Source organism: Populus trichocarpa, chromosome 3, assembly GCF_000002775.5.
Source record: "Populus trichocarpa isolate Nisqually-1 chromosome 3, P.trichocarpa_v4.1, whole genome shotgun sequence".
In the NCBI taxonomy this organism is placed as follows: domain Eukaryota; kingdom Viridiplantae; phylum Streptophyta; class Magnoliopsida; order Malpighiales; family Salicaceae; genus Populus; species Populus trichocarpa.
Window position 1 is genome coordinate 13665392 of NC_037287.2, and position 26266 is coordinate 13691657.

General features: G+C 33.5%; 5 protein-coding genes across 8 annotated transcripts; 2 read left to right on the plus strand and 3 right to left on the minus strand.

The window, feature by feature from the left end:
- Positions 1–1988: 1988 nt before the first annotated feature.
- LOC7465535 (UDP-glucuronate 4-epimerase 5) lies at positions 1989–3863 on the plus strand. The gene is made up of 2 exons (XM_002303493.4): positions 1989–3470; positions 3772–3863. Coding segments are annotated over exons 1-2 (1305 nt in total). The 5' UTR covers positions 1989–2166; the 3' UTR covers positions 3773–3863.
- Positions 3864–6740: 2877 nt separating this feature from the next.
- LOC7465802 (uncharacterized) lies at positions 6741–8520 on the minus strand. Its single transcript, XM_002304397.4, has one exon. It carries the CDS (start codon positions 8219–8221, stop codon positions 6980–6982), a length of 1242 nt encoding a protein of 413 aa, XP_002304433.4. The 5' UTR covers positions 8222–8520; the 3' UTR covers positions 6741–6979.
- A 2230-nt stretch (positions 8521–10750) lies between these two features.
- On the minus strand, positions 10751–12589 carry LOC7479224 (40S ribosomal protein S15a-1). 2 transcript variants are annotated; one of them, XM_002304398.4, is made up of 4 exons: positions 12432–12589; positions 11646–11783; positions 11396–11556; positions 10751–11072 (listed from the first exon to the last, which is right to left on the minus strand). In XM_002304398.4, exons 2-4 carry the CDS (start codon positions 11776–11778, stop codon positions 10974–10976), a joined length of 393 nt encoding a protein of 130 aa, XP_002304434.1. In that variant the 5' UTR covers positions 11779–11783; positions 12432–12589; the 3' UTR covers positions 10751–10973. The 2 variants fall into 2 exon arrangements, with proteins under 2 accessions (XP_002304434.1, XP_024452720.1); XM_024596952.2 differs by lacking the exon at positions 12432–12589 and having other exon boundaries at positions 11646–11811.
- Positions 12590–13829: 1240 nt separating this feature from the next.
- On the plus strand, positions 13830–20318 carry LOC7479225 (uncharacterized). Of its 3 annotated transcripts, none has more exons than XM_024597792.2 (8): positions 13832–14336; positions 15027–15152; positions 16498–16596; positions 17620–17762; positions 17918–18026; positions 18806–18913; positions 19493–19633; positions 19729–20318. In XM_024597792.2, exons 2-8 carry the CDS (start codon positions 15135–15137, stop codon positions 20146–20148), a joined length of 1038 nt encoding a protein of 345 aa, XP_024453560.1. In that variant the 5' UTR covers positions 13832–14336; positions 15027–15134; the 3' UTR covers positions 20149–20318. The 3 variants fall into 3 exon arrangements, with proteins under 3 accessions (XP_024453559.1, XP_024453560.1, XP_024453558.1); XM_024597790.2 differs by having other exon boundaries at positions 13832–14332; XM_024597791.2 differs by lacking the exon at positions 16498–16596 and having other exon boundaries at positions 13830–14332.
- Positions 20319–21334: 1016 nt separating this feature from the next.
- LOC7465803 (probable calcium-binding protein CML13) lies at positions 21335–22168 on the minus strand. The gene has a single exon (XM_002304399.4). It carries the CDS (start codon positions 22062–22064, stop codon positions 21621–21623), a length of 444 nt encoding a protein of 147 aa, XP_002304435.1. The 5' UTR covers positions 22065–22168; the 3' UTR covers positions 21335–21620.
- Positions 22169–26266: the final 4098 nt, after the last annotated feature.

The following is a 26266-nucleotide window of genomic DNA, read 5'->3' on the forward strand; positions in this document are numbered from 1 at the left end:
GTGGAAATCATGTGTAATTCATGTTAGACTGCCATAACAGAAAGTAATGTTGAATATGTGTGTGTGTGTGTGTGTGTGAGTGAGAGAGAGAGAGGAGAAAAAGAAGAACTCTAAAATAACTTATGTGTGAGTTAGTTAGCAAGTGAATGAATATTATTGTGAAAAAGGTGCTTGACACTTTAATACTTTATTCAACAAATTCATTATGCCAAATAGTGGCAAATATTTTAAATGTGATATGTTTTTATTTTCATATTAATATATGTGGAACTAGTTACCTAATAAATGGATTAACTTGGTAATGGACAATGAAACTAATCATCTAATAATGGGGCTAGTGTCAGGTAATGAGCCAGTGACATCAATTTGTCTAATTACCAGGATATTGAACCTATCTTATAAGGTAAAGTATATGCATGAATTATCTTATAATTGTTTTCAAGTCGATCTAATGAGTTGAACAATCATGAATAAGTTTTAATTCTCACAAGGTTAAACTATTTGTTAACATAACAAAATAATTTATTTTTAGATTTCACTTGCACCAGAGTCCACTCGTCGATGTTTATATTACTATCTTGTGATATAAATATAAATATTATAAATTGTTGATGTTAAACTAATTTATATATCATTCTTGAACTGTTGATATAGAACAAGATTTAGGATGATTGGATCAAGATTGTACTATTAGATCTAGATATTGATGAAGATATCAATAACTTGGTATAGTCCAAGTATAAAGAAAACTCCACCAGAATTTCAGTAGAGTGTATATTAATTTATTTCTAAAAGTAATTACTTGAAATTATATTCAAATAGTTGGGGTTGTCATATAAAGTGATTAATAAATTATTTGGTTGATCAATTAACATCAAGAATAACATATAACAGAGCAAGATGTATATGAATTTGACTATGTTGACATTTCACAAGTTAATAATTGAGTATTAAATTAACCCTATCTCTATAAGTTTAACAAAAAAAAAAATATTTAAGCATATCTTCTAAGTATAAAAGTAATAAAAAGTTATGATGAATTATAAATAATAGAAATAGACATAAAATAAATGGAAAGAAAAGAGAGAAAGAGAGAGAAATTTCCATAATGTCTCAATCCTTTAAGAACTTTTTATTAAGACCCAATTTCTGAGTATGATAACTTTTATTTTCATAAAATACCATTTGGGTATTTATTGTTTAACGTGAAAAAACTCATTTTCTGTTTTGTTTTGAGCCAATCAGTATTAGAAAAACGTGTGATGATGCGTTCTATGCCTGTCAAGGGGCAAACTAGCAATGTGTCCAAACTCCAAATAATTGTTTTTTATAGGAAACAAAGCATTCAAGCAAAGAATCTTAAATGAGAAATTTAATTTTCTTTTTGTCGTTAAATGAGATATTTTATTGATTTCATTGAATTAGGATTTTCTTGACCATTATGTCAATTCTATTGTGCAGAATATATATATATATATATATATATATATATATATATATATATATATATATATATATATACATGGAAGTCGCTACATCCCAGCCGTCCAATCATCAAAAACATTCAAAACAAAATCATATTCCATTTTTCCGTTTCAATTTAATCAGAAATCCCAGCTGGATTCAGCCAATTAAATGCTTTGTTCTTTTGTAAATGACCGTGTTTTCCCACTTTTGCTAATAAAATAAAAGGAAAATTAGCAAATCACTAATTATAAAATTTAGTACTTCATGTAATAATAAATTAAAGAAAAACCTCCAACTTAAAACTTAAAAGTATAAATAAGAGAATGTTTGAGTATGATAAAGATTTTTTTAAGTATATTTTTAAAAAATATATATATAAATAATATTTTTATTTAAAAAAAAAACTATTTTTCACATCGATATAATTAAAAAAATTTAAAAAAATCAATTTTTTTTTATAAACCGATTTTAACCCCGTTCCGAACACTGCCCGGCTATCTCTGTCTCTCTTTCGGACAAAATTTCTAACTTTCCTTTTCCCACCACACCTTGCCTTATAAACACCTCCACTTTTTCCCAAAAGACAAATCCCAACCCTCCAAAAACCATCGGCCTCATCCGCAGCCAGCAGCACGCCGCCGCCGCCGCCGCCGCCGCAACTATATACCTATTTCTACAAAAGGCTAGAATCTCTAAAGCATGTCACTCCTTGACACAACCCGACCTTCCACACCAGGCAAATTAAAACAAGAAAAATCATTACTTTACCTCCAAACCCACCGCCAACGTTCCCTCCGCCTCTACTCTTCACTCTCCAAATTCGCTCTCTCTTCTTTCTTCTTTCTCATTATATTCCTCTTCTTTTCCCTCCTTTCCTCTCCTTCTTCTCCCTCCAACCGCAGCAAAATCACCAACTCCCTCCCTGGAGGCTCTCAGTGGGAGAAAAAAGTCCTCAAATCGGCGCGTCCCAAATTACGCGCCGGCTTCACCGTATTTGTCACCGGTGCCGCCGGTTTTGTAGGAACCCATGTCTCTGTTGCTCTGAAGCGGCGCGGCGATGGTGTTCTTGGACTTGACAATTTCAATCATTACTACGATGTTAATTTAAAACGAGACCGACAAAAGGTACTTGAACGATCAGGGGTTTTCGTTGTTGAAGGAGATATTAATGATGTTAAGTTGTTGCAGAAACTTTTTGATGTTGTTTATTTTACTCATGTTATGCATTTAGCTGCTCAAGCGGGGGTGCGTTATGCGATGCAGAATCCTAAGTCTTATGTGAATAGTAATATTGCTGGGTTTGTTAACTTGCTCGAGGTTTGTAAATCAGCTGATCCACAGCCTGCCATTGTGTGGGCGTCATCGAGTTCTGTCTATGGGCTTAATAAAAGAGTACCCTTTTCGGAGAAGGATAGGACTGATCAGCCTGCGAGTTTATATGCAGCGACTAAGAAGGCAGGTGAAGCGCTTGCGCATAGTTATAATCATATTTATGGTCTTTCGATTACTGGGTTGCGGTTTTTTACAGTTTACGGGCCTTGGGGAAGGCCGGATATGGCGTATTTCTTTTTTACTAAGAATATTTTGAAGGGGAAGGAGATTGGTGTATATGAGACTGCTGATGGAAAGAGCGTGGCTAGGGATTTTACTTACATTGATGACATTGTGAAGGGGTGTCTAGCAGCGTTGGATACAGCAAAAAATAGTACTGGGAGCGGAGGGAAGAAAAGGGGACCAGCGCAATTGAGGGTGTTCAATTTGGGGAATACATCGCCGGTGCCTGTGAGTAAGCTTGTGAGCATATTGGAGAAACTTTTGAAGGTAAAGGCTAAGAAGAAGGTGTTGCCGTTACCTAGAAATGGGGATGTGGAGTTTACGCATGCCAATATTAGTTCTGCCCAGAGGGAGCTTGGATATATGCCAACAACAGATTTGGAGACGGGGCTCAAGAAGTTTGTGAGATGGTATACTGGTTATTTTTCAGGGTCAAAGAAGAAATCCTGGTGAATTATACATGACTTGCTTTGAATTTGAATTTTATCATGTTGAAATATACTTTGCCAACTTGTCATTGCTTATGATATAAGGAGGACTATTTGTCTTGCAATGCATTTGATATGCTAGGTGGAAGCATATTCTTTGCAGGAGATATCTGATCGTCTCAGTAGAAGTGTTTTATTCATTGTTTTTTTTCCACAGGTTACTTCATTTGTTTTAGGTTTATAGTCTTAGAAAATGAAATTATTGTTGGAAAATAATTTCAAGATGAGTTCTGATGTTAAATTATTCTGCTCTTGATTTTAGATTGGTGCCCTTTGAGCAGCCTTTCTTCATGTCATGGACATTGCCTTCTTTTATCAATGAAAAAGCAGCTAATCTAGTCAGGCATTCAACTATGCAGGTCGTATGAGATTTGTGTTCCTTAGGACCATTTTAATTCAAGTTAGGCAAGTACGTGTACGTTGCTTGGCATGCAATCTTTTTTGTTGTTTTTACCTCACTCTCCGATGTTATTCTCGCAAGTTTTGAGCTGTTGTTAGTGGACGCTTTCGTCCAGGACCCTTCTTGATTCTATTGCTAAATAGTAATTTGTGCGCAAACTAATCGTTCTTGTTAGTTTTTGGTTGGCTCTCGAGATTTAACGTTCTTTTCTGTTCTTCTTCACTCTCAAAAAACAGAGTGTCTTGTATTCCCGCTGCTGTCATCTTTAATCACACCGAACCTGAGTGCATATAAGACTTGTATTTCGTTGATCAGATTGGGAAGAAAGCCAATTTGCGTTGTTTCACTAGTTGAATCACTCTTGATTTGTGAATAAACGACTGCTTAATGCTTATGCTCGTTGAGAACATGAGAGAACTGGGGAATTTTGCTGAAAAGTAATACCTGCTGTCCTTTTGTCATCCAATATATTGAAAGACGTCTTTGGACTATCGGAATGCAACCTAGGTGTGATGTAAAGCCCTGGAACCCAGTAGCATCTGGGTATGACCTGTGGCAATTGGCAAGGGAAGTCTTGGTATAAATTATAATCTATGGCATGTTGGAGCATCCATGAAACATTAAGAAATCAGCTCCGTTATGCAAGATTTATCAGCGGTATTAAGATTGCAGAATTATTTGAAAGCTTGTGGATTGTTCATTTGCAAGCTAATTTAAACAGGTAGTAAATCCGAAATTCATCTCGCAGTGATTGCTTCCAAATCAATATTATTTCTACACTTTAAAAAGTAATTTTTACCACACTTTTTAGATAGTGTTTGGTTTTGTAATAATAATTATTTTTTAAAATAATTTTTTTCTTCAAAATGTATTAAAATATTTTTTTTATTTTTTAAAATTTATTTTTTATTTTAGTATATCAAAACAATTTAAAAAATATAAAAAAATAATTTAAAATAAAATATGAGAAGAGCATGGTTGGACTGCGTGGATAAACGGCCAGGTCTGGTGTGCTATCTGCCCGACGCGCACTTCTAGGTTTTTTTTTATTCAACTGTCCCTATATTGAGAAAAAATGAGGGGTTTGAGTTAGATTATACCATTATCGAGAGGAATTTGTAAACAGTTTCAGGATCAGGCTTCTCTATGAAAGTTATGCAGGATTATACTTTAGAGTCTTGAGTTGAAAATCCAGAAGCATACAATGTTTTACTTGTTCCACTTCCACAAGCGTTGTTTCTACGGAGCTCATTAGTGATTGTTTGGTAATGGTGTTTCTTGAAAATATAAAAAGAATTTTGTTTTAAATTATTATTTTTTTAGTGTTTTTTTTATAATTTTGATATGATAATATCAAAAATAAATTTTTTAAAAAAATATTTTAAAAAATAATTTCTATTATATTTTTAAACACCTCTTTGTGATATTTTAGTGCATGGCACTAAAATATAATATACTTTATGATAAACGCTTCTCTTTGGTAAATGGGTGTATTAATCATATAATATCATCTAATTATATACAATTACATCTAATAACTTAACTACGTCTGATTAATTCCATTATTGATAGTTCGCTTCCTCACGCTTACTGATAGGCCTACATCCTGGAGATCACGTCTTGAGATTCTTCTTCTGTCCTCATCATGCCTCATTCTCAACCATGACATTATCCAGACGCGGAACCTCTCCATACGAATCAAGTCAAGAACGGCAAGTTGCGAACTGATTGGTGGCGATGGGGTACAGAGCCTCTCCAAGTTGCTCAATATTCAATTCACAACGAAGGAAAAACTAAACATAAAACATATTCCTTGAAGCACTTGTAACACAGACAGTTTGTCCAGTAATTTTGCTCAACGCTATCTACAATCCTCGATCTGGAACTTAAACAAGCACCTTGTCATGTAATTTTTTCAACTACAAGTAAACGAGTAAAGAAATACGAACATTGCATTTTGTTCCAGAGAAATTCTTTAAATCAACCGGAACATAGTAACAATCAATGTCCTTGTACAAAGCTCCTGGACATCAAGCAATTATCAGCAATTTCTTTACCTGAAAACAAAATGAGAGAAAATTGACTGAAAAAGAAACTGAACTCACCACTCCTACTCAAGCATGAGATCGACTAGCTTTTTGCAGCGCCTATCTATGCAACTTCGTTGCATTTTTTCTTCTTAACTATTCTGCAATTTTTTCTGCATTACTTTGCCAAGAAAATGTCAAGCTGCAGAGAATTGCCTGGCCCAAGAACAGTTAGGCTTTCAGAATTTCTTTTGGTTTGACTAGGACGGACTCTGCAACCACTGACAGTCTTGCTTTTCCATCTTGACATCTAGCATTATTCCACTCAAGATTTCTCACAATTCATGCAGAATCACACATTAATATCGAAAATCCAAGGTTTTATTGTCCATACCATCAGCCTAACAGCCTAAGCAAGTTAAGATGCATACCAAGAACAAGCAGAAAATTTTTCCTTGGGAATTACCATCAGTACTAGAGCGACTATATGCTACTGAGCTTAAAAGGTCCCTTATTTCCAACAGCATACAAATTCTTCTTTCTGTTTTAAGAATTTCAATATCCCAATTGATCAAGATCCAAACATTAAAATAAATGAGCTTTTTTATCACCGTGAGGCTGCAAGTTGCCGAACAACCTCCTTTCTCTGGTCCAGAAAGTGACAATTAGAAAAGCCAGAAAATAAGTACGGCAAGAAAGAATTTCACCATTTACTTAATGAAGCAATGACAAATGACAGATTTCAACATTACAGAACAGAAATGGAAAAAACAAACACTAATCAGGCAGAGAAAAAAGGGGAAATGACAAGAAGCAATTCATTTAGGCTGCAAGTACTATTCAAGATATAAGGTGGAAAATAACTCCAGAAAACACATACTAGAGATTAACAGATCTATATAGCTCCATTTGCTTACAATACGTGTTTGATCATGTGTTCTTTGTGGTGGTTCTGCTTATACAATTTTCTAAATGCTATCCAGGACAATTGTGAACTCCACAAAAGCCATAAAACTGATTGTACACCTAACTACCAATTACCATCAGCATGATTGTGAAGAAGTGACCTCAGGATTAGAGTCCAGCTCCCACCAACCTCTGGCATCTTCCTTTTGCAAACAACCAACATCATCACCATCAAGAATATTATCAATATCTCCATCCTCACTATCATTGCCATCACATTCATCCTTGCTCTCATGATTATCAAACTCATAAACCATGCCATGCAAGTTTTTCTCTACCTCCGGATCATATATCCACTCCAATCTCTTCAAGACATCACGGTCCTTCCACCGTCCCACAACCGTTTCTGCATCCTTCTTAGCCTTCCCCATCAAAATTTCCTGCCAAGAAAATCCTGCATCGGCAACCCTCTTCAATGCCCCATCATTAACATCCCCTACCACAACCGTCTTTAAACATCTAGATTTAGCCTCCTTCAAAACATGAACAAAATCCGAATCATCTGATACAAGCACGAAACACTCAGCTCTCCTCTTATCCATCATATCTACCATATGATCTTTCAATGCCACATCCGCTGCCTGTGGCTTATCCAAAACAGTCCTAACCCAAAAACCAGCCCTTTTCAACTCATCAGCCAAACCATAACCTACTTTTGGAGTCAAAATATCCCTAGCAGCATTCTTATACTTCTGCATCTTCATTGCATACTTACCCACTAACATAACTCTCCTCTTCCCTCTTGCTGATTCTATCTGATTCAACCTCTTTTGTTGCTCACGCTCATGAATTTGCTTAAAATGATTAATAAACTTCTCATTATTATAAAAGTTCCTTCCACAAACTCTGCATAAATAAGATTCTACAGGCTTAATCACACCCTTATTTTCTAACTGATTCAACGACTTTCTCTGCTTTCTTTCCTCTCTCACAACTTGAGGCACGTAACTAAATGCATGCCTATTAGCGTAAGCCACCATGTATTTAACAAACCCAAATGAGCACACAGCAGTTTTAAGCTTAATAGCAGCCTCAAATGGAGAGACAGTTTTGGGGGGTTTGTTGTCCAAATCCCAGAAAATTGCAACATTGTTTTGGGGTTTCTGAGGTGATAAAGTCGGCGTTAGGCTTGAAGAACCCAAACCCAGTTTTGAATCAAAATGGCAGAATCTAAACAATTCAAAACACGGGTTTTGGTTTTTTAGCCGTGTAGATTTTATTGAATGGGAAAAGTTTCGAAATTTGAGAAACATGAGCATATGCAGAGGTGTTTGTTGATACAAAGCAACCGAGAGTCTTAAAAACTGGAACTTTTTCATATATGGAGAGAGAGAGAGAGAGAGAGAGAGAGAGAGTACAGGGCTAGCTTATGTTGTTGGGATTATAGACATTTCTTCGGTTGCTTGCAAAGCTTCAAGAAGTTTTTGCAGGTCATGAGCACTCGACTTTGCAGAAGACCACGAATCGGCTGCCGTGACTAAAAAAGGGCATCTTGTTACTCTTTGTAGAATTGGGCTTGTATATGTATATGGTGGACTGACCTGAAAATTTGGGCTATTGCAATATTACAACAACAGCTATAATTCAAAAATGACCAATTTTTACCAATTTCACCTTTCTCGAATCCTCTTTTTGTTTTTTTTCTCCAACTGGTCAAAATCCGTTCACCTCTTTCTTCAATTCTTCGATCAACAAGAACTCGAAAAGGCAAAAAAGAAATAGAGAAAGTTGATTCAATGGAAACACTAGACAGGAGAGACGTGATTATATTTGATAGTGATTTAGAAAATAGAGTGAATATATTTTTATCTTGTTTGGTTGGCAGTGAATAAAATAAAATATATATATTTTATATTACAAAAAAATTAAGTAAATTAATTTGGAAATGATGAAGAAATGTTGAAGTATTTATCAAGTAATTAACAAAATAAAAAACACATTTCTTTAAAAATTAAAATTAAATATTTGAATGAGAAGTTGTTATAGCTGGTTAAGAATTTACAATAACTAGATGAGAATCTAATCCAAAAAAATTATACGAATTACCTATTATAAATTAGTGATATAGGTTTAGATTAAAAAAAAATGATGGTACAAGATTAAATTAGCTACTTAATACAAATATATTAATTGATATAATTGTTGGTTTTAACTTAAACTTTTCTAAATGATTCTATAAGCAATTTTAATATAGAAATGAGTCTGTTCTTATTGGACTACTGGTTCTTTCAAAATTATGCTCACAAAGTTATGGTTTAAGATAATTTTGTTATTTTTCTAGGTGATTTTGGATTTATTATTTTATCTCAGATTATGTTTTTGAATTCTTAGTTGTTTTCTAGTAAAAGTATTATGGTCTAATTAAAATTACTGTAAACCTTTTAAAAAATAGATTTTCGTAACATTATTTTTAAGAAATAAAACTATAAATTTAAAATTCATATTTACAATACTTTTCACTAGTTAAATCTTTTATAATTCACGTGTTGTTGTTATCCATTTAGCTTCGTTTATGTCAAATATTCATCCCATTAGATATAGATTTATGCTCATATCTGATAAAAAAAATTTATCTCCAATCTAGAAAATTAGACTATTAGGTAATGTTTTAAGATATTATTTATATTATTTTTTAATAAATCTTCTTAAATAAAAACTTTTTGAATTTAAAAGGCAGACATCATCTTGTGTTCAATTCAACTTTTATGTTCCATTTAGCTAGAAAAATTATTATTATCACATACCAAAAAATATTATAAATCATCATAGACGTAAAGAAAGATATATCTGTGAATACAATTAACTTGAAATATATAATAATCAATAAATAAATAAATTATAAATAATAATTAAGCACTACAGTGAGAAGTTAATTTTTTTTTTTTTAAATAAAAAATATATACAAATAAAATCTTTTACCTTGGCCCCAATTTCTATTTTATACGTTGTTTTTCAACATATAAATAAAAATAGTTCCTCTCATAACTTTAAAATCCAACTCAAAAATTAATCAGATACAATATTCAAATCAAAGGTTAGAAAGATCAACCTGGTTGATAATGTTTTTAAAAAATAATTAAAACAATCTTTTACTAAAAAATTTTTCTAAAAATATCAACATATTTTTTACTCTTATTTTATCCTGAATCAACTCGGGTTGTTGACTAGTTCAGATCAAGTCAATCTTTCCTCAATCTTTTCTTAAACTCAGATCAATCTAGGCCTCGAGTTAACCCGATTCCAGATTAACCCACTAAATCAATCTTAATTTATAATTAAAATCATCATAATATTATTAATTTCAACACTCAAATTTTTTCCGAAGAAAACCAAATGCTACCTAGATGACTTTCAATATCCACGGGGCACCTATCTGCTAATCAGTTTCGCAGCGTTTATGTGGCTTACAATCAATGTACTTGTATGCTCCACTGTACAAGATGAAACCCCTAGTCAACGAGGCGTTTAGTAGAGTGCCCTTGGACTTGTAGTTCTCCATGGACCTCTAGCCTGACTGCCTGGGATTTTAAATAAGGGCGGGCATTAACACAAGAGGAGCTAGGGCTTTTGTTTCTGGAGGCAGAGTAAAGCAAAGCACCATTGCGCTTTTGTTTCTGGAGGCAGAGTAAAGCACCGCTGCCATTTAAGTTTATTTATAATTATAATTATAATATATAAGCTCATTAGGAAATACATCTAATTTCACAATCTGGTTGTTTTGGTTGCAACAATCAAATTATAATGCCTTAATCACATACCGAGACTGTTTTTAGTTAATGAATATACTTCAATAATGAATGGTAACTTGATTTCAGTAATGTAATTTCAACCTGGAAAGAAACGTAGCATTAGATGCCCAAAATCAAGTTGCTTTCAGATAAATGGGAACCACAAAAACATCAATGTCCTCAAATAATGTGGATAAAGAGCCACCACCAACGCTAACAAAAAGAGATCATAGATCAAACAAAGCATAGAAATAATCCTACTGTAAAAATAAGTTCCAGGGTACAGCAAAAACCTTCCCATTATAAGAACAACTCACTCCATGGCAATCCAGCTAAACCCAGCCTAGTAAAAGAAACCAAGCACTTTGCCACCAACATTCTTTCTTCTGGCCTCCTCATGGTCCATAATGCCCGCAGAAGTTGTCAAGACAATATATCCAAACTGCAAGAATCAGCCAATATTGCAGAGGTCATGCAAAACGCCATAAGCTATTCCATCAAAAGAACCTACAGTAATGGAACTCATATGGACAAGTATTTCTAAGAGCAACGATTTTAGGGAAATGAATAAAAACCACAACACCCTGAGACAAAATAGACATTGGTAAAACTTAATCAAAGCTGCAAGGAGGTTGCCTGGCAATGGACAGGACACTCTAAATATACCACACATCCCATTCACGGGTTTATAATAGCTCATTATTCACAATAGAAGCAGAATTTCAAAGCGTGAAATGAAATTGAAATTTTCTTTTTGGCACTGACCTGTCTTGAAGGGAGCAACCTTGCAGTCCAAGTTTCAATCTCCTTGACACCCACATCAAAACGAGGACTAATTACTCCACATTTGTTCAATCTTCCATTCAATTCAACCACAATTTTACCAGCCCTGTGATCATCCACAAACTCAAATTCACCAATGTATCCTGCAGAGCAAAAGGCAAAAAAAATATGAGTTATGATTTGAAGTCATCAGACAATTAAAAGTAGAAGGCAGGTTAAAATGGCATCCTACCATGCTTTTGCATCACCAACAGAAATTTGATGATCACCTTTGAGGAGGGCCTGATCATGACCTGACGCTTCCCACGTTTCTCAGCATTGTACATGCTCTTCAGAGCATCATTCAAAACACTAACTCGCACCATTGTTGCTGCAACACACATACATTGCAGATGTTGTTAGCAGCAGATGTCTTGGATGCACAAAAATATGGTGCACAATAACAAATAAACATTCAAACGAAAATGGCTATTCAGCCTTTGGATAATGTTGTTCAATAAAGGGCGGATATTGAACAATGTTACACCATTCCATTCTAGGTTTTCATGATATATACGTTTATATGCCAACAAACAGCTAGTGAACTATAAAACAATAAAATCGATTTAAATAACAAACTGATCTTTGGCCACCCAGCGAACAGAGTCATAGTTAACCCCTTACAGAAATTAAAAAAAAAAATTAAAGCCCATTAAATAGCTATACGAGAAACAACCAAATCAATATCTGGAACCCCTTCTCTTAATATTTCCTTTTCTTCTCCATGTTTTTCTTTCATTCCCAGTAACCAAACAGAATTTAAATCACTGAGCTAAAGCCCAAAAACTTTGAAGCCAAGAAACGTTTACAATCTTACAAGGAAAAAAAAAAGAACGGGTCTTTAGAGCTAGAATGAGAATGAGAATGAGAAACAAATAAAAAAGAAGATACAGGCATTCGATATATTAACGAGACAGATCGGAACGAGTGGAGATAAAAATCGGAAATAAAAAAGAAGAAGGAAGAATAGGTTGAGTACCGTAATCAAAAGCAGCGAGGGATCTGCAGAGGCGCCTTCCTAGCTAGGGTTTTTCAGTGAAAGTGGAGCTGAGACGTTGATGATGAGAAATATATTAGGGTTCTGTTTAGGCTTTACGTTATTGAGTCCAACAGGATATAAATGGGTTGGTATTACAAGCCCATGTTCAGCCCATAAACTTTTATTTTATAAAATTATTATTTAGAAAGATACTGTGAAATTTTGAAATCGCTGAAGAAAAAAAAATGAAAATTCTGGAAAACTCTTGAGCCAAAACTAAAAGCACGGTGCCTTAGATTCAGGTGCAGTGATGTGTGGTTGGATTATTTGGGTAAGATTTATAAAAAAATAATAAAAAATATGTATTTTTACTTTTTAGTGATACATGATTTGGTTTTTAAAAAGATTATATCTTAAAAAAACTAATAATTTCTCACCATATTTTTTGATCTCAAACACACATAAAAAAAATTTAGAACTTATTTATAAATAAGTGTAGTTAAAATTATTTTTTAAAGTGTTTTTGGTATAAAAATATATTAAAATAATATTTTTTTTATATTTTAAAATTTAATTTTTACATCAACATATTAAAATAAAAAATAAAAAAATATAATGTTAAAAGAATTAAAAAAACACACACAATGCGAAACAAGGCAAACACTGATGAGTTTGTAGTATCAGTGGTTTGAATCTGAACTTGGTTAAAAATTAAAAAAAATATTTTTGTTAAAAATTAATTTTTTTATATTTTGTATCGTTTTGTTGCGCCGATCTCAAAAATAATTTTTAAAAAATAAAAAAATATCATTTTGATGCATTTCGGAATGAAAAATATTTTAAAAAAAATCACAACCACACTCCTAAACAGACCCAGACGGAGTTGAGATTCGTGTACTTGAATATTCAATTTTAATATATATATAACCAAAACAAAGTTTTCAAAATCACTATTTAGCTAGCATTTTTTTTCACTCAATAAAAAAACAATTTGATTAATTAAATAATTTATATATTTTACATTGAAATAAACATATTTTAAACTTTAGTTTTATAGAAATTATTTTTTATTCATGAATACTTGTTTTTTTTATTTATTTTATGTATAAAAATTTATTTAATAATTTTGTTAATCAACATATATTTTTAAATTTACTTTTTTTAAAAATATAATTAAAAATATTTTTTAAAATATTTATTTTTATAAATAACAATAATATCAAAAACACTATTTAACTAAGATATAGAAAGAGGGAGAAAGACAAAAAATAAATAATAATAAAAACATAAATTAAAAAAGAAAATCAGCCCCGTTATTTAAAAAAAAAAACAAATATCCAAGAAAGAGTATTATATTGCTAATTGTATGGCTACATATTTATGACAAATCTACATTGTGTGTGCGACTGCATTTTACTCTCACGAATGATTTTTTTTTATCATGTTGGTGTTGTAGTACAGAAATTCATCAACACCTGAGCTTTAAATATTTTCAGCTCAAATTTTAGATTTTCTTTTTCAAGTTTAAATCTTTTTTAAAATCCTTGAAAAGACCATGCCAGGTTATAATTATGCAGTCATCTGATGAAATAATTGACCTTGAGATTTGAACAGGTTTTATTTCTAATTATAACGAAATGGATCCTTGAGATTTGTTTGATGTACGAAGTTCTTCACATCATGATGTAGGAGTGCCTTTGTTGGCATTTACTCTTTCTATCACTCTCTCAGAACAGTTCCATTTAGACAAAAGCTCTGGCCTGCAACTGGAAAATCAAAAGGTGGCCTTGACTGATCTGAATTATCCCACCCTATCTATTCTATATACAATGAAAGGCGTCTTCTCGGCGCCCGGTGATTATATTCATTTCAAGTCGCAAGTCCCTCTCCACAAGATTCCCGTAGGTTTCTCGCTTTCTCCCGTTTCATTATGAATTGAATCATGGGTTTTATGTTTTACTTTTACCCTTTGTATTTGTTTTATTTTCAAGTATGATTTGGTCTCCCCTGTCTGAGAGTTAATCATCGGATGTTGTCTCCGTTTCATGTTCTCTCTTGATCTGGGTTTTCTTGATTTGGAGTTTTACTCGTTAGCACTTACTCTGGTTACTTGTTTGTGCTCCTGCTTTACTTACAAGCTCTTGTCTTGAGTCAATGCCCAGGCTTTCATTTGAATTTTATTCTATTATCTTGGATCGTTTTGAATTCTCAATCTAAAATGGGTTGAATAATTTTTTTTTTAAAAAAAATTGTACGTAAGTTTCAAACTGTAATTGATCGAGGGTTATACTCTGTATCTTCAATTTGTGTAGTGCTTGAATCACGCAAGTCTTGGCCCTACTGATATTTAATTTCATCCCTTAGCTTCCCCGTACTATTTTTCTGCTAGGTTTTAACAGATGAGTTGGTCTTTTATTTATTTTTTATGTACGAAGCTTCAAACCATGGGGCGTCGATTTAATCGACGATATTACGATTGTTGTTCTTTTATTTTGTTTTTCTTTTTTCTTGAAGCACAAAGAAGTGGCTGGATGGTTTCCCTCTCTGATATCATTCTTTTCATTTGCTGTCTCCTTCATTTGAATTTCTTTTTAGATCGGGACAAAGCAGTGGAGATACTATGATTTTGGTCCCAAAGCGGTTCCCCCACTTATTTGTCTTCCTGGAATAGCAGGGACAGCAGATGTTTACTATAAGCAGATCATGTCATTGTCCATGAAGGTAATTTGTTGGATATCATAGTTTCTTAGATACAAGGGGTTCAAACTTTTCTCTTTGTTTCTTGCACTTTCAATTGAATCTGTTGAGGTCAATTTTTCATTTTCACATTGCACCGAAGGAGATCTACAGGCTTGATCTAGGACTCCCCAGTTTTTCATGTTCATATCCTGAAGGATAGATTTATGATGGTGGACCTAATGCTAGAAGAAAAAGGGTAAAAATAATGTTAAACTTCTGTTTACAAGGGTTTACTATTTACAGTAATCTAGAATGGATTTACTAGGAAGTTTGTTGTTCTAACATTTGAATAGAAAGAGGTGCTGGGTTTGTCATTCTTGTGTTTTCCTTAACTGGGATCCTTAAAGCTCATTGCTTTGGAGCAAAGTTTACTTTTCCCTATTGCTGGTGTGGGGGCTTGTAAAACAAGCTTTATTGGGGACTTGGCTAAGTTTTAACAGTATGTGAATGAGTCTGCTTTTTTGTAGCTGCAAACAGATGCAAAAATTCAAAACTTTTCTCTGCATATTGAGTTTTAGCTGTTTAAAAAATTATATTAACGTCAACTCACTTGGCACTCTGTGTTGAGCATGATCTCCGAGTTTCAACTGTTATGATGCATTTGTCTCCTTCAATCGTTTCCTCCTTTCATCCAGTCTGATTCACCAAGTCAGATTTAAATCCTGGTTGATTTTATTTGATAGAGAGTCAGAGAACAATCCATACTTCAGTAGAACCTAAATTCCTAACTATAGAAATTTGTCAAACCCTGAATTGGAGAAACTGAGGTTGCTATTTGTTGTTAGGCTGTTTTGAATGTCATATTTTTTTCATTTCCTCTATCTTTATATGATTTGGAACTTTATATTTTAAAAGTTGAATGGGTTCATTAATTGAAGTAAATTTGACTGCTTTGGCTGCTGTCCTTTCTTGTGGAAATTAAACTTGGTCTGTCAAAGAACTATCTCAACTCAATAGCTTAAGCTGTTAGGTGAGGCTCCAAGATATGATTTATATTATTCTCTAACACACCCCCTCAAGTTAAAGCTCTTTGGGCTTGAAACTTGCACAGGCCCACATTACCTTGTGCTTAATTTTTATCAAATAAATGGGGATGGTGAGATTCGAACTCGTGACCGCTTGGTCATCAAGGCTCTAATACCATGTCAAAGAACCATCTCAACCCAATAGCTTAAACTGTTAGGTGAGGCTCCAAGATATGATTTATATTATTCTCTAACAGTCTGTTGCCATAAATATTACTTGTTTAGAGTTTTGTTCTTTCTCCTTTCTGTTGTTTCCAGTTATCATATTGAAGTCATGTAGCATGACTTCTGTGAATTTTCAGGGGTACCGAGTTATTTCTGTTGATATTCCACGCGTGTGGAATCATCATGAGTGGATCCAAGCATTTGAAAAGTTTTTGGATGTCATCGATGTTCATCATGTAAGAACCTTCATTTGCTTGTGGCTTATAATTATATAAAATAATGTTGCAGGAAACCAAATTACTGCTTGTTTGGTGCACCTTTTATTGAATTCCAAAGTGGTACTTTTGCTATCGAACCTGTCTTTGCATTTCATGAGGCTTTAATTCCCTTGGTGCTTCAAATATTGGAAGGAATACCCTTTGAACAGCCAGCAAGATTATGTGTTTTTCCTTTTAATTTTAGTAAAGAATAGCATTGCCACTTTGCCTTGGTGGTAAAGATTTGTTGACAGATACCAGGTTAAGAATCTGTTATGAAGCCGTTCATTATGGCTTCATATTCTTCATTTTTAATTTACCAAAGAGAACTTTGGTGTTAAGGAATCAGGGCCTTTATTGAAGACCATATGAAGCTTGTTAGGTTCAGCAAACAACAACAGAAGCGATCCTTTTTCAGTTGGCTGAGTGGTTATATATGTTGGTTGTACAGTGCAAAGTCAGGAAGTAATAACTTTAAGTTGGTATCACTTCAAAACACATGAGTTTCACCTTTTCCCTGGTCATAGTAACCAGCGAGTCTTCATTTATTTCCATATGATATCTGTAGATAATTTAATGTTACTGAATTCAGCTGTACAGTTTTTCAGCAAGATTTACTTGTTCCAGCTGCAGATTTTTCAGATTTTGCATGCAGGGAACAAAAAACGATGATCTTTGTGGCTGAAAATGTTGAGCATGAATTTAGATCCTGTTCAACTCAATTAGTAGTAGAGGAGTAGGGTTTGATCTTTTTTTCTTGTCCACTACCCAGTCAAGTTGTTACAAACATTACTTGTAGGTTGAAGAATAACTGGTTGCAGGTGTGCGGTTCAGTTGAGCCTACCACATAAGGAGAACACCTCAGTAGGATTCATAAAGCAATGTGCTAACTGTAATAATAGCTTATATCTTAAACTGGAAGTGTTTGAATTTCTTATTTCAGTGCATATCTTTGTAGTTTTACTCGCCTTTTGCTCTTGTTACTGATTTCTTTTCTTACAGATACATCTTTATGGAACATCTTTAGGGGGCTTCTTAGCACAGCTTTTTGCACAGCATCGTCCAAGGCGAGTGAGATCATTGATACTATCAAACACCTTTTTGGAGACTCGCAGTTTTGCATCTGCCATGCCGTGGGCTCCTGTGTATGTGGTCATCATGTTTCCTTTTTTACTCTCTTTTTTTAACTGCATTAAATTTTTCAGAGTTGTATCAGTACTTTTACCTGATGTGCTCTTTGCAATCATGTGTTAATTTTGCGCTCTCCAAAATAGTCTTAATTTTTGTATTGTTTCTGCAGTGTAAGTTGGACCCCATCTTTTCTTCTGAAAAGGTATGTCTTAACTGGAATTCGCGATGGTCCTCATGAACCATTTATTGCAGATTCAGTGGATTTTGTTGTTTCTCAGGTAGAGTCTATGAAGCCCATCTCTGATCTCACTTATCCTGTGCATCAATGATGCCATGAAACAATCTCTTTAGATTAATTGAAGTTTTATTAGTTCTAGAAGTAACTCTAGAATTTTATATAAATTTCGTCCAATAAGATGGTTCCTATGTTGAGTAGCCTCAACAACCACTTTCTTTTGCATGTGCGTGCAGGAGGAGGGGTGGAAACTTTGATTATAATTTCTCTCACAGCTTTGATTATAATCTGTCAACCAATCTGCTTGTACCTTTTTAGCTGGCAGTTGCTGTAGGGTTGACTTAAGTTTTTTCAAGACCAAGGTTTCTTGTCCATAACGTGGATAAATAGTTTGTAGTTAGCTTGATTTGTGCATTCAATTGTGTTCCATTTATCTTAGTAGCTTCTACTTTTATCTTATTTTGTAACCCTAGTATTGTGTAGTGCATCCTGTTTCTGGTTGAATTGGCTTTCTACCCCCTGTTTTCTCCTTTTGGAAAGGCTGAATTGGTGGTAATCATTGTTCTACCTTTCTTTTTCAATAATAATAATAACAAATAAATTTACTGTGCAGTCTCATTGTTTCTTATAGACCATCAACAAGAATGAGATCATTTAAAGAAAGAATAAATAATAAATCTACCATGCAGTCTCATCATTTATAGTCCATTAACAACGATGTGATCATTTATCTTCCATAGAGCAATTTATTCTGCATTTCTGTTTTTTGGGCAAACCATTCGCTACATTAGAGAACCTGGTTGACTCATTGATTGGTAACAGGTTGAAACGCTTTCGAGAGATGACTTGGCCTCCAGGTTGACTCTGAATGTTGATGCTGCTTCAGTTGGATCTCTTCTACTTTCAGATTCATGTATTACTATAATGGATGTAAGTTATTTCAAACTTGTCTCTGTATGTGTGGATTGAAAAAATATTTTGTAAAAATAAGTGTGATATATTGACAATATAGAGATTTAATTGTCTGGGAAATAATGTCATTGAAAAAAAAATTAATCGCAGCCTATATTTTTTGTAATGTTTTTACCAAGCAAACAATATGCTCTTCCATTTCAGACAGATGGATATCAATGCTCATATTCGAGATTTGATTCTGAGACAAATAATAGTCTCTTGGTTATGCCTTTTTCAACTTAGTTGCATATTTTATGATCTGACGTTCAGACATTTGGAAACCATGTTGCATGCCAGTATCATACCTTTAATGTCTCTTTAAGTTTTTTTTACTACACTTACTTTTGACTCTTTGAATACTTGAATACTTGAATCTTTGATGATTTGTTTTCTTTTTTAATTTACTTTTATGATCTCTGTCATAAGTTTTCACTGATCTTGGATAGATAGCCTACAGATTTAATTGTAACTTGTAACTGAAAGAAGGAAATTAAGAAGAAAAAATTGCTAACCACTCAATATGTTATTTTGACACGGTTGCCACATTTCTCGAAGACTAATGATTACTGTGCAACTCCTCAACAACTCAAAGATCAGCTGAGTGATAGATATCCTGAAGCACGGTGTGCTCACTTGAAGAGTGGAGGTGACTTTCCATTTCTTTCACGCCCAGATGAAGTTAACTTGCATCTTCAGGTTAGCTGATTTCTATATTCGCCAATAGATATGCATTGTTTAATATTATTGCCTCATAAACAGTATGTTTTGATTGGCCATCTCCAATCATGCAGCTACACCTGCGACGAGTTGGGTTAGAAGCCCAGCCAGACATGGTCAGGGGCATCCCAAAGGATGGCGCTGGTGGGAGCCATGGTGAAGAGAAAGATGGTAAAGAAGATCCAGATGATGAGCCCAAAGATGATGAAGGAAGCTCTGAAGGACAATCGAAGGAAAATCAGTTGTGTCCAGCTCCGGAAAGCTCAGAATCACATACCTCACACGACCAGCCTCTAAGTAATGCACAGCTTTGCCTCATTGCTCCGGGAGACACAATTCATCTCTGTTTTTTGAGAAAACAACACGTCATAGCTATTGAAATCTTTTTCCAATATACTCTGGAAACTTTTTTACGACTTGCTTCCCTCTCGAGGGAAGTTGATGTACATCACTTCATATTTTGGGCAAAAACGCAGACGAATGGTGTGAAATAGACATTTGCACATGGTTGTGTAAAATAACACGAAATTGCTGCAAACTGTAACATTACTTGAGGTTCTTTGTTTAGGCTCAGGACATTTTCTTGCTAAATGTTTTGTAAGTCATTGCGAAGCCTTTGTTTGATGCTTCAAATTAATCGAGTGAATTATTTGTTTATTGTAAATCTCATATTGCAAGTTGGTCATCCATGCAGCTGGGTCAGCAAGCTAAACCTCCTCCTATGAGGGAACGGATGTTCTTTCAAAACCATGATTCCCTTCGGTGCCTAAGCTTCAAGTTGTGTGTAACTTCATAGCACGATTGAAAACTTTGCCAAGGCCCGGGCCAGCTCCTCTTTGCCAGGCCCGGCCGGTATAGAAAGAAATAAACACGATCATCCATTCGAGCTGGCTTTTTGAGGAGAAGACTCTAAACAGCACCAAATCATGACAAAAAGAACCACTTGGTGTCCGGCCACCTAAAACCCAAACATGAAGCATGCTGGAACTAGGGAAGAACAAAGGTTGTCCCAGTTGAAATCAATTGCCAGACAAGAAGCACATACTCGATAACTTACTCTGCACAATTCTCAAAATAAGTACGCTATGTTCAAAGCCCATTCATATCTCAAAGCTCAGCACAGTCTAATGGAAGCATTCATCGACCTTCCCCCTGCCACCTTGTGTTACCAAGGATACAATTCCAAAACTCAAACCTTTATAACCTAAATTAAACCTGTAACTCGCGAACACACTCGACTTTGCCAAAACAAATCCAGCACAAAGAGTAAAACATAGAAAACAAGCACATACAACAACTGTCAACAAGCAGGAGCTTTCATTCTTCTATAGCATTAAATCTGGTTTCATCAACCTGACATTATTTATCACAAGTTTTTGGCAGAAACACCGATGATTTATGCTAATCCAAACCTATTTTATCAACCTCAACAGGTCCACATACCCATGACCATGCCCATCTTTAAGCACAGAGCTGTAAACCAGGCAAACTAAATAATGGTAGATTTCAATCTCTGTTTTGCTCTTTACAATTTTCCAGTACCGTGTACCTAAAAGCTCTCAAAACCAGGAATTTCATGGACCTGTAAAATCCCTCTCAAATGCTTGACAGACTCTTCTTCTTCAAAAATCTTCCAGAACCCCAGATTCACCAAACGTTCCTTAAATGCGGACGGAAGAATAGCTAAAAAATAGTTCCTTACAATATATTTCACCCAAATATCTGTAAAAAATTACAGATTCAACAATAGCATCCACACGCTAACTACAAAAAGAAAATGAAAATTAATTCAACAATTCAATTATTAAAATAAAAACACCAACACCATCCATTACAAACAAAACCCAAAGCAAACACTACTACCCCCCCCCCCCCCCAAAAAAAAAAAAAAAAAAACTAACCACAATTTGCTTCCAAAACAAACGAACAAACACTTACAAATCTTTAAAATCCAAATCATTCACTTTCACTTAGCAACCATTCTAGCAATAAAATCATCGTAACGGATCCTCCCATCGGACCCGACATCAACTTCTCGGATCCACTCATCGAACTCCGCCACCTCCAATTTCTCTCCAATACTGGTCAAAATATGACGCAGATCCGCAACAGAAACAAACCCTGTGTTATCCTTATCAAGCACTTTGAATGCATCACGCAACTGCCGATCAAACGGCTCAGCTTTCATGTGCTTTGCCATTAAATCAAGGAATCTAGGGAAATCAAACGGTGCCGTCAAGTTCTCCTCGGCGATTATGGATTTTAATTGAGCTTGGGTCGGGTTTCCACCGAGAGATCTCATAAGGATCCCCAATTCCGATGGGGCTATCTTTCCGTCACCGTCTGTGTCGAAGAGCGTGAACGCTTCTTTCATTGATGACACCTGATCGTCGCTCAAATCCTTGCCCATTTTTTTCTGATTCGGGTCGGGTCGTTTTGTTTTTCTCTTTGGATAAAATGCTGTCTCACGCCCTCTTAAAAGTCTTAAACGTTGCTGGGGGAGTTGCTGTTTTTTATTTTCTTGTAATAAAATGAGGGAATGCGTTTTTTTTAGTGCTAGACGATGTCGTTTCGAGAATAGTGTTTAAAGTTGGGTTATCAGCGACAGCGTTTTGGAGAAAGAAATTAGAGTGAGTGGGGTCAGACGTGGGACTACATTTAAGTCTTGTATAATCGTGTTGTCTGTGTTGGACATTGGAATGGTGGAGGTCCACAATAAAAGGGAAAACGTATATTTTTTATATATATAAAAAAAACTAATCTTTTTAATTATTTATGTTTTATAAAAGAAAATTATAATAAGTATTGTTTTCTAAGTTTTAATTAAAAAATCATGAATTGATTACTTTATATATATGAGAAAATTCTAAGAATGATAAAATTGTGAAAATTGTTAAAAATTAATAAGAAATTTTAAAAATAGATATTTTATTCTTATTAAATGTTAATGAAAAAATTGTTTTTTAAAAAATATACATATTAGACTAACTCATAATTATTCATAAAATAATCAATAATATCACTATAAAAACCATAATCTTCTTGATAGCAATGCTATAATTGAATAATTGCTAAAATGTTATTTTAATTAATGAATTTAAATATATTTTTTTGTTAAGAGTTTAAAAAACAGATAAAAAATACTAAAGGAATATCTAAAAAAACACCCAGTTATGCATGGGCTTTATATTCCAGCCCAAGTGTCAAGTTGTTTTTTTTATAGATATATAATACATTATCTATCCAATTTGATGTTACTTAAATAACAGATGACATATTATTTTTAGTTATTTTTCTAACCATCTTTAATAGTTAGAATGTTAAGTTTCAAGTTTTGAGATTTTAAAAAATTAATTTTTAACTTATTTTCACCTAAAAACACTTAAAAACATCCTAGAAACCCTAATAAACTCATTTCAAATACTAAAAAAAAAGGGTGTATAATGACTCTAAAAAATAAAAATTTAACCAAATCAATATAAATATTATGGGCCTAAAATTACTTTTCATGGCATATTTAAAGAGAAATATTTATTTAAAGAAATAGATATCATAAGTCAAGTGACGGGTCAAAATATTTAAATTTCAGTCAACCCAATCCAACTTGTATATTATATACTCATTTTATTTTTATATTTAATATTTTATGGATTGAGTATGTTAGTTTTCTTAGTAGTTGGGAATTGTTTTTAGGAGTTGTCTTTGAGAATAAGAAGAAATTAAAAAGAAAAACTTTGCACATGATTTTATTTTTGTGTTTTAAAAGTATTTTTTTTTTTTAAATAATTTTTATATTTTTTTAATTTAAATTAATATTTTTTTGATGTTTTAAATCATTTTGATATGCTGATATCAAAAATAATTTATAAAAAATAAAATATATTATTTTAATATATTTTTAAATAAAAAATATTTTAAAAAACAATCAAAATAACGCTCAAATAAGTTGAAATCACGGTGAAAGACAGACACCGCAGCTTGTTATGTGTGGTGAGGCGAATTTATTGTCAAGCAAATGATCAAAGTGTGCAGGATGGTTCAGAATGAGCCCACAACGCAAGAGTCCTAGCAAGAAAGAAACAGTAGATGAACAAAAACTAACCTGGATCTGTCTTGGGCTCAGCTTGCTTGCATGTGCTAAGCAGCCTCAAATGCTAAGTGATTAGCTTCCATGTGAGAGCCCATGGCAGAGACCTTGCTAGTGGATTCTTGCACTTTCCATGATAGCACTGACCTTGTGATGCTTTCTTGAGGATTTTTCTTTGAAGATTCTAACACTTTACTGTTAACAATAACACCATGTATTAACTTGCAAGACGGCTTTTACTACCCTTTAGTAAAAGCAAACTAAGACTTCCACCTCCACCTCCACCTCCACCTCCACCTCCACCTCCTATTCGGCATAGCAAAAGCCAAATTTGAAGGCCATGCATCACTTTTCATCATCATATACCTTAGTGGGAGGAGATCTCAACTAGAAGAGTTGCTTCCTTTTTGAAAGAGGATGAGACCTTTCACTCATATCTAAAAATGTGAGAGATAAAGGTAAAAATCTAAGCCAAAATAGAGGAAAAACAAGAGATCAAAACCAAAGAATGCGCATGCAATATTTTATAGTTCAATAGGCCAAACAAAGCGATCAATTTCAAAACAAGAGTGGGAGATAGATGTAAAGTTGAATAACAAATCAATATTTGCAGAAAGAAATTGAAATCCAGAGAACCAAATTCAAGTGATTTCCTCATAGATTAATTCAATCAAGAACGACCAGCAACCTTTTCACGTACGTGTACATATTGTCCCATTAGCCATTAATAAATATATATTGCTTCACCACATTTGGAAATTTGAGCTGATTTTCTTATCACACTTATCCCTTTTCATGCCAACATACGCTAGTGGAGAATGGTAGAGATATTTTTAGAAAAAGCATCATCTATCATTTCAGTGGCATCCTTTTCTTTATCACCATAGACAATCACTAGATTGTCAGTCTGTGTAGTCTGAGTTGTATTGCATGTAATATAAAAAAAATATATAAAAAAATATCTAGTTATTATTAATATTTTTATTATAAAAAAATTAAATTACTTGAGAATCTACTTCATACAATCTATTGGCTTGACATGTTAAAAAATAAACATAATTTGATTTAAAATAAATATTTAAGATGATATTTTTTATATAAATATTAAAACGATAACATATCAGAGATCGATTCATGTTAACTCAGATTAACCAGTCAATCTACATGTCAGGTGATAAAATAATAATAATTTAATAGAAAATAAATTACGGAGCTTAATTTTTTTAAAAAATAAAATTATAAAGTTAGCAACCATGTTGTTTTTACTGCATGCAATTAAGGATCTAATCGGAGAACTTTCTTTTTAATGCAGATTTTCTTTATGTTCAATGGCTTTGCCCCACCTAGCTAGTTATCAAATCTAACCAGTACTGTTTCAAAGTGTAATGGTCTCTATTATTGGTTTTTGTTTTATTAAGAGCTGTTTTTGATCAATTAGAATTAATTTGTCCTAAAGAGATTCTTCAACAACGTAAAAAGCTTAATTAGCATGAAACCAGTCAAACAGTAACTTCCTTTTCTATCTTGTATAGAAGATTAACTAATTTAACTCTACAATGGAATCCAAAGTGGTATCTTCTCCTGCTTTATTAACAGAACGCCTTAAACTAAACCATGAAAAACACAGAACTCGTAACACCGAAATTCTTGGCTTCTTGCTAAAGAATACGTGGATGGGAGCCTAATGATCAGAAACTTTAAGACTGTCCGACCAAACAGGTGTATCCTTACGATGTTAAAGGATATGTGGATGCTTCGATAGCCATTTTTGTTTTCTTTCTAGTTTAGTAGGACAGTTTTCAAGAGGCCTGGGTGCCTGGAACATTCAAAAGAGGCCTGGTCCAGGCGCCAAATATCTTGAATTTTTATTTTACATTGAATGTAGACAACGTGTTTTTTTTAAAAAAAAACATGTAACACGTTGTTTGCAATCCTGGAACTGACGATCAAAAAGTCATCAAAAAATTAGAACAGGGGTATTTTATGCATAAAAACTCATTTTTCAATCAATATTTTGATAAAAAAAACATTACAGAGACTTTATAAACTCATTTATAAGCCTCAATTAACCCTTAAATTAGTCCAAAACCAACCTAAATTAAAAAAAAACTTGTCAAGCTAAATCTATTATCTCAAGTGATGGGAAGGCCAAATAATATTCCAGTGAAACTTTTCTTGTCGAATGAAACTCGTTGATACCAAAATTGATATATTTTATGATTGAAATTGGTGTTAATTGAGACTTTCTCTTTCTTTAACTAGAAATTAGTGATTTTTTCTTTCTTTTCTTATTCTTGAAACTAAAAAATAAGGAAATTAAAATTTTATATCTAAGTTGCTTTTTCAAAAATTAAAGGAACCAAAATTTTATCAAAAGTAAAAAATCCAAAGTGAACTTTTTTCACACCATTAATTTGGTATAATAAAGGTAAAATAATAAAAAAGATTGGGAAGAAAAAAAATAAACAAAACAGTGTCGTAATCTATAGCAATACCCTGGCTTAGTCCATAATAGCGTAGAGCTA

Coding starts and splice junctions, on each gene's coding strand:
- LOC7465535 (XM_002303493.4), top strand. CDS start 2,167: ATGTCACTCCTTGACACAACCCGACCTTCCACACCAGGCAAATTAAAA.
- LOC7465802 (XM_002304397.4), bottom strand. CDS start 8,221: ATGAAAAAGTTCCAGTTTTTAAGACTCTCGGTTGCTTTGTATCAACAA.
- LOC7479224 (XM_024596952.2), bottom strand. CDS start 11,796: ATGTGTGTTGCAGCAACAATGGTGCGAGTTAGTGTTTTGAATGATGCT. Junction 11,557..11,645: donor GTTGGTGATGCAAAAGCATG/GTAGGATGCCAT, acceptor TTTGCTCTGCAG/GATACATTGGTGAATTTGAG. Junction 11,073..11,395: donor GGTTGCTCCCTTCAAGACAG/GTCAGTGCCAAA, acceptor TGATTCTTGCAG/TTTGGATATATTGTCTTGAC.
- LOC7479225 (XM_024597790.2), top strand. CDS start 14,261: ATGAAAGGCGTCTTCTCGGCGCCCGGTGATTATATTCATTTCAAGTCG. Junction 14,333..15,026: donor TCCCTCTCCACAAGATTCCC/GTAGGTTTCTCG, acceptor ATTTCTTTTTAG/ATCGGGACAAAGCAGTGGAG. Junction 16,597..17,619: donor ATGTCATCGATGTTCATCAT/GTAAGAACCTTC, acceptor CTTTTCTTACAG/ATACATCTTTATGGAACATC.
- LOC7465803 (XM_002304399.4), bottom strand. CDS start 22,064: ATGGGCAAGGATTTGAGCGACGATCAGGTGTCATCAATGAAAGAAGCG.